Source organism: Mustelus asterias, chromosome 11 (assembly GCF_964213995.1).
Source record: "Mustelus asterias chromosome 11, sMusAst1.hap1.1, whole genome shotgun sequence".
Taxonomy (NCBI): Eukaryota; Metazoa; Chordata; class Chondrichthyes; order Carcharhiniformes; family Triakidae; genus Mustelus; species Mustelus asterias.
In genome coordinates this window covers 87,877,397-87,889,754 of record NC_135811.1, presented here as the reverse complement: position 1 = coordinate 87,889,754, position 12,358 = coordinate 87,877,397, and the positions used below count along the sequence as shown (strand labels likewise).

Here is a 12,358-nt window from a genome sequence, read left to right as displayed (position 1 = left end):
AATCAAGAATTTATCAATTTCTGTCTTGAAGACGCTCAACGTCTCGGCCTCCACAGCCCTCTGTGGCAATGAATTCCACAGACCCACCACTCTCTGGCTGAAGAAATTTCTCCTCATCTCTGTTCTAAAGTGACTCCCTTTTATTCTAAGGCTGTGCCCCCGCGTCCTAGTCTCCCCTGTTAATGGAAACAACTTCCCTACGTCCATCCTATCTAAGCCGTTCATTATCTTGTAAGTTTCTATCAGATCTCCCCTCAACCTCCTAAACTCCAATGAATATAATCCCACGATCCTCAGACGTTCATCGTATGTCAGGCCTACCATTCCTGGGATCATCCGTGTGAATCTCCGCTGGACCCGCTCCAGTGCCAGTATGTCCTTCCTGAGGTGTGGGGCCCAAAATTGCTCACAGTACTCCAAATGGGGCCTAACCAGTGCTTTATAAAGCCTCAGAAGTACATCCCTGCTTTTGTATTCCAAGCCTCTTGAGATAAATGACAACATTACATTTGCTTTCTTAATTACGGACTCAACCTGCAAGTTTACCTTTAGAGAATCCTGGACTAGGACTCCCAAGTCCCTTTGCACTTTAGCATTATGAATTTTGTCACCGTTTAGAAAATAGTCCATGCCTCTATTCTTTTTTCCAAAGTGTACGACCTCGCACTTGCCCACGTTGAATTTCATCAGCCACTTCTTGGACCACTCTCCTAAACTGTCTAAATCTTTCTGCAGCCTCCCCACCTCCTCAATACTACCTGCCCCTCCACCTATCTTTGTATCATCGGCAAACTTGGCCAGAATGCTCCCAGTCCCGTCATCTAGATCGTTAATATATAAAGAGAACAGCTGTGGCCCCAACACTGAACCCTGCGGGACACCACTTGTCACCGGTTGCCATTCTGAGAAAGAACCTTTTATCCCAACTCTCTGCCTTCTGTCTGACAGCCAATCGTCAATCCATGTTAGTACCTTGCCTCGAATACCATGGGCCCTTATTTTACTCAGCAGTCTCCCGTGAGGCACCTTGTCAAAGGCCTTTTGGAAGTCAAGATAGATAACATCCATTGGCTCTCCTTGGTCTAACCTATTTGTTATCTCTTCAAAGAACTCTAACAGGTTTGTCAGGCACGACCTCCCCTTACTAAATCCATGCTGACTTGTCTTAATCCGACCCTGCACTTCCAAGAATTTAGAAATCTCATCCTTAACGATGGATTCTAGAATTTTGCCAACAACTGAGGTTAGGCTAATTGGCCTATAATTTTCCATCTTTTTTCTTGTTCCCTTCTTGAACAGTGGGGTTACAACAGCGATTTTCCAATCCTCTGGGACTTTCCCTGACTCCAGTGACTTTTGAAAGATCATAACTAACGCCTCCACTATTTCTTCAGCTATCTCCTTTAGAACTCTAGGATGTAGCCCATCTGGGCCCGGAGATTTATCAATTTTCAGACCTTTTAGTTTCTCTAGCACTTTCTCCTTTGTGATGGCAACCATATTCAACTCTGCCCCCTGACTTTCCTGAATTGTTGGGATATTACTCATGTCTTCTACTGTGAAGACTGACGCAAAGTACTTATTAAGTTCCTCAGCTATTTCCTTGTCTCCCATCACTAGATTACCAGCGTCATTTTGGAGCGGCCCAATGTCTACTTTTGCCTCCCGTTTGTTTTTAATGTATTTAAAGAAACTTTTACTATCATTCCTAATGTTACTGGCTAGCCTACCTTCATATTTGATCCTCTCCTTCCTTATTTCTCTCTTTGTTATCCTCTGTTTGTTTTTATAGCCTTCCCAATCTTCTGACTTCCCACTACCCTTTGCCACATTATAGGCTCTCTCTTTTGCCTTGATGCATTCCCTGACTTCCTTTGTCAGCCATGGCTGCCTAATCCCCCCTCTGATAACCTTTCTTTTGTTTGGGATGAACCTCTGCACTGTGTCCTCAATTACTCCCAGAAACTCCTGCCATTGCTGTTCTACTGTCTTTCCCATTAGGCTCTGCTTCCAGTCGATTTTTATGGACCTTAACAAAAAAATTAGGAAGTATTTTCCTAGATCATAACGTCTTCTGCTGAGAGAGGAAAAGAGAGCAGCAGAGACTTGGAGAAAGGGGAATTATACGATATATGAATAATATACTTTAATATGTACATATGCACAAACACACACACCCGAATTTTCACTCCCTGACTATCAATTCTCTTCAGTATCTGCATAATAAGAGGAGGCATGGTGGTTAGCACTGCTACTTCACAGTGCCAGGGACTTGATTCCAGCCTTGGATGACTGTCTGTGTGGAGTTTGCAGGTTCTCTACGTGTCTGCGTGTGTTTCCTCCGGGTGCTCCAGTTTCCTCCCACAATCCAAACATGTGCAGGTTAGGTGGATTGGCCATGCTAAAATGCCCCTTAGTATCCCAAGATGTGTAAGTTAAGGGTAAATATTTTGAAGTTTATTTATTAGTGCCACAAGCAGGCTTACATTAACACTGCAATGAAGCTACTGTGAAAATCCCCAGGTCCTGGGTAAGATGCTCTATCAGAGAGTCAGTGCTGACTTGATGGGCCGAATGGTCTCCTTCTGTACTATAGGATTCTATAGCTTCAGTGACTGAAATTCTGTTCTGCTAATACTGATTGTAACCAGCAGATGGTGCAGTTGATCTTTTCAAATCATTGGGAATGGGTCAATGTTACTGAAATGTTCAGCAAAAGTGCAATGAGAATAGAATGGGTTTCAGACATCCCAAGTTCAGGCACAGCAGTTTTCCTGTTCTTGAGTCACCAGCAGCACTCCAAACAGTTCAGCAACATGGCTGAATACAGGTCCCACAGGGTCTTCAGTCGTGCCAGGAATCAATAGCGGATTTCAGGGTTTGAGTAGTGTGGTAAACCACTGTTATCTGGTGTGGTTAACCACTGTTAGTTATTACCTGTATATGTGGCACATCCCTGTCGGCTCCGCCCAAGACTCCTCCCCCTGGTCCGGGTATAAAGGCGATGGCTCCTCCCCCTAGCCTTTAGTACGGATCAGATCTCCGACAGGGATGGCTCCAAGTTCTTGTTAATAAAAGCCTATTTGTTCTTGCATACAACTAGTCTTTGCTTGATTGATGGTGCATCTAGTAGGCAGTAAGACATTGACTGTGCAGCCTCTCACCTGAAGCAGCCTCACACTTGCCTTCATCAGTCAGGACATTGAGTACAAGTGTTGGCAAATCATGTTGCACCTATATAAAACCTTTGTTAGGCCGCATTTGGAGTATTGTGTGAAGTTCTGGTCACCACACTATAGAAGGGCGTGGAAGCTTTGGAGAGAGTGCAAAGAAGGTTCACCAGGATGTTGCCTGGTCTCGAGGGTGTCGGCTATGAGGAGAGGTTGAATAAACTAGGATTGTTTTCACTGCAAAGACAGAGGCTGAGGGGAGACCAGATAGAGGTCTACAAAATTATCAGAGGCATAGACAGGGTGGATAGTCAGAGGCTTTTTCCCCAGGGTGGAAGTGTCAATTACAAGGGGGCACAGGTTCAAGGTGCGAGGGGAAAGTTGGAAAGTTTAAGGGAGATGTGCGGGGGAAGCTTTTCATGCAGCGAATAGTGGATGCCTGGAATGCATTGCCAGAGGACATGGTGGAAGCAGGCATATTAGCAACATTTAAGAGGCATCTGGATGGGTACATGAGTAGGGGGGGAATAGAGGGATACGGACTGAGTAAGGACAGATGTTTTCTTTTTGAAGTGAGTTAGGGTATCATGATCGGCACAGGCTTGGAGGGCCGAAGGGCCTGTTCCTGTGCTGTACTTTTTTTCTTCTTTGAATGGCCATTGCAACAAGGCACTGGACTGTATCCAGGGAACGGCAGGACACCACATACAACACCACGTACAACACTACACCTCCAGAAGATGAGGATGAGAGTGGAGAAAACGAGTGGAAAACGGTTAAATATTTTTCCTTATTCCTTTTCAAATAATAACGATAATTTTAATGGTAATGTGTTGGTGTTAGATATTTATAATACTGCTGATGTAATTTGAGGAGTGGTGACATCACCTTGTGTTCATATAAATGATAGAAAGATTCTATAGATGATGGGGTCGGAAATGGGGAGGGTGGTGGGGGGAGCTCAGATTGGGTCGAGGGTTCAGATAGGGTTGGGCGGGGGGGGAATCAGTCCAGTCAGGTTGGGGATGAGGATGTGTGTGGAGTTTGCACGTTCTCCCCTTGTCTGCGTGGGTTTCTTTCGGGTGCTCCGGCTTCCTCCCACACTCTAAACATGTGCAGGTTAGGTTGATTGGCCATGCTAAATTGACCCTAGTGCCAGGGGATGAGTGGAGTAAATATGTGGGGTTACGGGGATAGGGCCTGGATGGGATTTTTGTCGGTGCAGATGCGATGGGCTGAATGGCCTCCTTCTGCACTGGAAGGATTCTATGGCTCTATGATTCTATGTGGGGGGTGGGGGGGGGGGGGGTGGTGTGATCAGGTCAGATGCAGGAGTACCCATGGTGGAAGGGGTGGGGACAGTCCCCTGTAGGATCGGGAAAGTAGGGGGAATCCCCATACAGAAATCGACCAGTGTATTTAAAATAGATGCGTTGAAGTTAGAAGTGGTTTCATTTCTTCTAATGTTTTCAGAGTAACTATTAGTGTAACACTGACAGAACCATCCAAAGTTAATGATTTAAATCACTTTATAGGATGGATCATAGCGCAGTTGTCCAGGGGAAGCAGTACTTGGTAAACCCTTAGATAAAAGCAAAATACTGCAGATGCTGGAATCTGAAACAAAAACAGAAAGTGCTGGAAAATAAATCTCAGCAGGTCTGACAGCATCTGTGGAGAGAGAATAGAGCCAACGTTTCGAGTCTGGATGACTCTCCCTCAGAGCTGGTGAAGCAGCAGAGCAGCTCTGACAAAGAGTCATCTAGACTCGAAACGTTGGCTCTACTCTCTCTCCACAGATGCTGTCAGACCTGCTGAGATTTTCCAGCAGTTTTCTGTTTTTGCTTGGTCAACCCTTACCTGGGAACTTCTGAGAGGGATTCTCCAGCGCATCATTGAGGTAAACCACCCCCCCCCTCCAAAACTAGGGAACCAGGAAGTTATACACCGTTATTGCATAATCAGAACAAATATTTATTTCCAGAGAATGGTGAGAATGTGGGAATCTCTACTGCAGGGTGTAGTGGAGATAAAGTATATGGACGCACTTAGGGGGAAGTTAGATAATCGTGTAAGGGCAAAAGTGATAAGAGGGCTACAGAAACAGAGAAGAGATGGGAGGAAGCTTTAGGGGCAGCACGGTGGCACAGTGGTTAGCACTGCTGCCTCACAGTGCCGGGGACGCAGGTTTGATTCCCGGCGTGGGTCACCGTCTGTGTGGAGTTTGCATGTCCTTCCCGTGTCTGTGTGGGTTTCCTCCGGGTGCTCTGGTTTCTTCCCACAGTCCAAAGATGTGCGGGTTAGGTGGATTGGCCATGCTAAGTTGCCCCTTAGTATCAGGGGAGCTGGCTCAGGTAAATCCATGGGGTTATAGGGATAGGGCCTGGGCGGGATTGTGGTTGGTGCAGACTTGATGGGCCGAATGGTCCAAGTGTAGAATTTTATGATTCTATGAGTGAATCACAAATGCTAGTATGGACTGGTTGGGCCGAACAACCTGTTATTATTCAAATTTCTCTCGAACTCACGTAATTTTTAACAGCTCCCAACAAAACGTACCTGACTAGGTTTGGAATCCAGTCCAATCATGCTGCCCTGGTAAATAAAAACTTTGCCGGAACCATCGTAAGGTGCTCCAATAGCGATGTCTGTAGAAAGAGAAAATGAAGGTGTTGTTTGAACAATCCTTCACCCTACAGTCAGGGAATGGAAAAGACTCTCCCAGACACACGTGACCATTATAACCAGCTCAAGGCATGTTAGACATTCTCAACATTGCAGGGATTTGGAGATGTATGTCCTCCTCCCCTCCCCTTCGCCTCCCCTCCCCCTCCCCACACTGTGCTGATCATTAGCAACGGATTTGGTTTATTGACATCTCATCCAGTGGAACGGAGCAGGGTAATTAATGATGGTGACTAAGCAAGTCAAATTCACTTTATACTGTGTGGGATTACAGGATTTTCACTGTTGTGAGGGGGATTATACTCAGCAATTCCTTCACTTTTCTGCTCATTTAGGATGATTAGAGGATTTTGAACGGAGACTGTAAGTGCCTGAAGGATAAATTTATAGATTTTTTTCCCACTGATTAACCATATACAGCAACAGAGCCAGGCATCTTATAAAGATCACCGGTTCATAGAACTCCTACAGTGCAGAAGGAGGCCATTCGGCTCATCGAGTCTGCACCGACCACAATCCCACCCAGGCCCTATCACTGTAACTCCACGTATTTACCCTGCTCGTCCTCCTGACACTAGGGCCAATTTAGCATAGCCAATCAACCTAACTTGCACATCACTGGACTGTGGGAGGAAACCCACGTAGACAGTCACCCCAAGGCCAGAAACGAACTACTGTGCCATCCTACTATTCAGTCTTGGGCTTGTGCTGTTAAACTGACCCAATCGATACCAAAAACTACAATCTTTTGTGGCCACTGGTTAAGAATGGAGAAAATCATCCAGGTATCCTGCTCCTGATCACTACTGGACGACCACCCTGGTAGAAGTCTATAGCACTCGGGGCGAATGGGATTAAAAGTTAATGGGGAGAAAGCAGGATTAGGCGATTGAGTTGGATGATCAGCTATGATCGTGAGGAATGGCGGAACAGGCTCAAAGGGCCGAATGGCCTCTTCCTGCTCCTATCACCTATGTTTCTAAGTCAAGAATGGCGGATATTGGGGCAAGGACAAGAGCAAGCTGTGAGGCCTCCTGATCCTATCAGTTGAATAGCTCAGCACTCCCTGTCCAGTTTCAGTGTGGCCACTTAGGAGAGAGATTGGTGGCTGCCTGTGGAATCATGCCCCAAAAAGGACTTACCCCTTCAGCTGCGAAGGGAAGAGAAACTGGAGAAACTAAAGTCAGAAAGAAATCCCTGGGAGCTTGCACTATGCCTCCATCCGAACCAAGTCAAATTCTCTTGCAGCTGCTGAGCTTGGGCAGTTGCTGCCGAATTCCTGAGTCCTCTGGGTTGGAGTCACACACCGTGTCCTCGACTAGAATTGAATGGGCCCAGAATTTAGTACTAAATTGGCAACAGCGCTGAGAAAAAAATCATTGGTCGAAGTGGGAATTTAAAAGCCGCTGTTTTGCACTGAGCTGCTCTTCTGAGGTTGGTGAATAAGCCCAACATTTTCAGGACATTGTAGAAGGATAGTTAGCTGTGCTGTTACTATTATGCTGGAAGCATTTCTGGTGACAAGAGTAAGTCACCCTTCCCTCCTCCTGATCAATGCTGACTTATCTTAAAGTATTAAGACAGAAGACATTAAGGTGGAAGGAAGGCCATTAAGTGTGAAGTTACTAATTATTTATTCGGTCCCACTCTTTCTTAATGGCTCAGATCAGAATACAGCATAACTACGGTGCAAACATGGTTGAATTTAAATTCCACCAGTGGGATTTGAACCCTTGTCCCCAGAGCACTAGCCTGGGTGTCGGGATCATGCTCGATCTTGTGTGGCTTTTGCTACCAAATAAACCTGTTGGACTTTAACCTGGTGTTGTTAAACTTCTTACTGTGTCGGGATCATGTCCAGTGACATGATCACAATGCCACCATCTTCCTTAAAGATCCCCGTATTCTTCTAGGTTTTGGATGAGAGTAAAATGTAAATAAATATGCAGAAAGGCATCTTGGCCTGCAGTCGACGGAAACTTCTGGAATATCTCAGCTGCTGCGAGTGGCAACCTTTGGCTCTGAAGCAACTATTGAACCTTCAGTCTCACCAATACTGCTCCACAACAAAACACATCCAGCAGGGAACAACTTTGACCTCCACTCATTTCAGTCAATGACTTCCTTCCTGTTGTCGTCAGACTGAGATCTGATGCTCTACGCTAGCCAAAACGTGTGAATCCACTCTGTTGGACTAAGCAGAGCCAACTGGGCAACAGCGCACATGACAGCTCCCTGGAGAGCTCCACCAACGGCATTCCCCAAGCAACTACAGCTGGTAGAATGCAGCTGCAGCACAGGGTGAGGTGGAGATATTAGTCTGAGCCCACTGCCAAGTCATCGTGGCACCAAACTGGCATGGTGGCACCATTACTCAGAGCTGTGGAGAGAACACCAGTGAGAGTCTGATTCAGACTAGACTCAGCTACCAATCTGAGGGTGATCAGAATGCAACCAGCCCATAGGCAGAAGGGAAACTCACAGCATGCACCAGGGCTGTAGGGTTTCAGTGTCTCACTGAGGTCTGGAAGCTCATATGCTCGAACAACTCCATGATAATCCCCAGGACTTACATGGGGAATCCCTGATTGACCTCCTGTAGGACTCGTTGAATACGAGCTCTCTGGTGATTGGTAATTACCTTCCCAGGTGGAGCTTGTATATCAAGTCCTGTATAAAGCAGGCCCCTGAGTGGGTCCATTGTTGTATTATCCCAGTTGGGACCTGTTTGTGTTCATCACAGGCTTGTGGTTTTCCTTTTCTTTATTTTGTGCAATGAAGCATTGTTCCTTTACAGCTGACACCTGGAGTTATTATAAATGCATAACTACATACATCTCCAATTAGATTAGCCCTGACCAGGGACCATCTTCATGCTGGCTTCTGCCAGATTACCTCTGCACTTATGCATTCCTATCATGGAGTCATAGAGGTTTACAGCATGGAAACAGGCCCTTCGGTCCAACTTGTCCATGCCGCCCATTTTTGTTACTACTAAGCTAATCTCAATTGCCCGCGTTTGGCCCTTATCCCTCTATACCCATCTCACCCAGGTAACTGTCTAAACGGTTTTTAAAAGACAAAACGCCTCAACTACACCCCCTGGCAGCTTGTTCCAGATACTCACCACCCTCTGTGTGAAAAGATTGCCCCTCTGGACTCTTTTATATCTCTCCCATCTCATCTTAAACCGATGCCCTCTAGTTTTAGACTCCCCTACCTTTGGGAAAAAATATTGACTATCGAGCTGATCTATGCCTCTCATTATTTTATAGACCTCTATAAGATCACCCCTAAGCCTCCTACACTCCAGATAAAAAAGTCCCAATCTATCCAGCTTCTCCTTGTAACTCAATCCATCAAGTCCCGGTAGCATCCTCGTAAATCTTTTTTGCACCCTTTCTAGTTTAATAATATCCTTTCTATCACGCGACTCTCGACAACATGATGCAAGTGGTACTGTTTCCCCACTCCACTGCTGTCTCACAACGCCAGGGACCCGGGTTCAATTCCCAGCTTGGGTCACTGTTTATGAGGATTCTGCATGTTCTCCCCGTGTCTGCGTGGGTTTCCTCCGGGTGTTCGGTTTCCTCCCACAGTCCAAAAGACGTGCTGGTTAGCTGTATTGGCCATTCTAAATTCTCCCTTAGTGTACCCAACAGGCGCCAGAGTGTGGCAACTAGGGGATTTTCACAGTAACTTCATTGCAGTGTTAATGTAAGTCTACTTGTGACACTAACAAGTAAACTTTAAACATAGAATCATAGAATCCTACAGTGCAGAAAGAGGCCATTCGGCCCATCGAGTCTGCACCAACCACAATCCCACCCAGGCCCTATCCACATATCCCTACATATTTACCCGCTAACCCCTCTAACCTATGCATCCCAGGAGACTAAGGGGCAATTTAGAATGGCCAATCAACCTAGCCCGCACATCTTTGGACTGTGGGAGGAAACCGGAGCACCCGGAGGAAACCCACGCAGACACAGGGAGAATGTGCAAACTCCGCACAGACAGCGACCCGAGCCGGGAATCGAACCCAGGTCCCTGGAGCTGTGAAGCAGCAGTGCTAACCACTGTGTTGACCCTTATTAACTCAAACACCCTTTTACTATATTGTTTAGTTTATTTATTAGTGTCACAAGTAGGCTTACGTTAACCTTGCAATGAAATTACTGTGAAAATCCCCTAGTCGCCACACTCCGGCGCCTGTCCGGGTACACTGAGGGAGAATTTAGCATGGCCAATGCACCTAACCAGCACCTCTTTCGAAGTGTGGGAGGAAATGGAGCACCCGGAGGAAACCCACGCAGACACGGGGAGAACGTGCAGACTCCGCACAGGCAATGACCCAAGCTGGGAATCAAACCCAGGTCCCTCGTGCTGTGAGGCAGCGGTACTAAACACTCTGCCACTGTGCCGCCCTCATCTGCCTCTTGCTGGTGGTGACAAACTGCTGATATATGAGGGGGATCCTGAACATAGTTGCAATCATGATGTGGAGATGCCGGCTTTGGACTGGGGCGAACACAGTAAGAAGTCTCACAACACCAGGTTAAAGTCCAACAGGTTTATTTGGTAGCAAATACCATAAGCTTTCGGAGCACTGCTCCTTCGTCAGATGGAGTGGAAATCTGTGGAGTTCCACTCCATCTGACGAAGGAGCAGTGCTCCGAAAGCTTGTTGCAGTTGCAGACATGGTTTAAGAGTGGAGACAAGCACGAGATAAAATTTAAAACACTGCACTGACGTGTTATTTCAAAGATCAGTTCATTCCAACAAAAAAAAAATGGGCATTGCCCGTTTCAATCCAAAATTCACAGCCCGCTGAGCAAAGTGCAGGAACACCTGGCTCTGAAAGATGTGATCGTTAGTGCGTCATTAATTATGGAGAAACTCTGACCTCCTGGTTTTCATTAAAAAAGGAATTTCACTCCACCACATGTGGAACCAAATTCCATTCCTTCGAAACTTTAAAGTGCGGCATAAGCCACACCATTCTGGGGACCTGTTTCTTTGCAAAAGTTGCTGTTGAATCTACAGGGATCAATAATACATTTGTCTCTAACACTTCAATAAAAGCAGTTTAAAAATGAAGTGTGCCGCGACACTTTGAAACATGCAAAAGTGCCAATGTTACGAACAGTGATCCCTCTCCCAATCTTTTAATGCGCAGTGGCTGCATTCAGCTGAGTGCTGCCTGGGTGAAAGATCACCAGTTCCTGTAACAAACAGTAATGCAATCAGCATTCGAAGAAACATCTGATTTTTTTTTTAAAAAGCAACAAAGTGAGATAACACAGCCATGGCTGTCAGGCTTTTGAACTGCAGAGAACAGAGCCTGTGTGTGGAGCACACCTGTAAACACAAGTGGCAGATGGCAAATTCACTGCCAACTTTTGATCATTGCCCAATATTAACTGGCTGGATTTTAAGTAAACACAAAACCATTTCAACACAATGCAGCTATGTTGAAAATGTCATTACGGGTTTGTAGGTCATTAGTTTTAATATGGAGCCTTGCTGTGTGCAGTACCGGGGAAAGCTTTACTCTGGGCACTCACTGTAGCAAAATGCTAAATTTCTTTCATTGGAGACTTTTACTGCAGCTACCAAATCTTCTTGGGCAAATCCTTAGACGTTTGATCACTTCACCTGACGACGTGATCATAGAATCCCTACAGTGCAGAAAGAGGCCATTCGGCCCATCGAGTCTGCACCGACCACAATCCCACCCAGGCCCAATCCCCATAACCCCATGCATTTACCTCAGCTCATCCCCCTGACATTAAGGGGCAATTTAGCATGGCCAATCCATCCAACCTGCACATCTTTGGATGGAGGAAACTGGAGCACCCGGAGGAAACCCACGCAGACAGGGGGAGAACGTTCAAACTCCGCACAGTGACCCAAGCTGGGAATCGAACCCGGGTCTTTGGCATTGCGAGACAGCATTGCTAACCACTGTGCCACCATGCCGTCCAAATGTTTGATTATGTGATATATGCCCAAAATTTACATTGGTTATTTCATCTACTTTATAACGATTGTGAGTTTCAAGCCAACAGCTGATATACGAGAACGAGAAGGTTGTCAACATCGGCATGGTGGCACAGTGTTAGCACTTTTGCCTCACAGCGCCAGGGACCTGGGTTCGATTCCGGCCTCGGGTGACCGTCTGTGTGGAGTTTGCACATTTGCCCCGTGTCTGCGTGGATTTCCTCCGTGTGTTCCAGTTTCCTCCCACACTCCAATGACATGCGGGTTAGGTTGATTGGCTATGCTAAATTGCCCATTAGTGTCAGGGGGACTAGCAGGGTAAATACCTGGGACTATGGGAATAGGGCTTGGGTGGGCTGAATGGCCTCCTCTGCACTGTAGATATTCTATGATTCTATGTCGGCAAAGTGCACAGGTTCAAACCAGAAGCATTAAGCTCTACCTCTTTCCTGATTGCGAGTAGCAGTGATGCAATGGCTTTGAGGATATTTAATCAGTAA

General features: G+C 46.3%; 1 protein-coding gene across 1 annotated transcript in view; it reads right to left on the bottom strand.

Annotated features, from left to right (window-relative positions):
- The window catches only part of itga3b (integrin, alpha 3b), a 183,937-nt gene that overhangs the window by 53,015 nt on the left and 118,564 nt on the right, over nt 1-12,358 (bottom strand). The window contains exon 8 of the mRNA XM_078223902.1: nt 5,730-5,818. Within this exon, the coding sequence (XP_078080028.1) occupies nt 5,730-5,818 (89 nt within the window). The remainder of the gene's footprint in view (nt 1-5,729; nt 5,819-12,358) is intronic.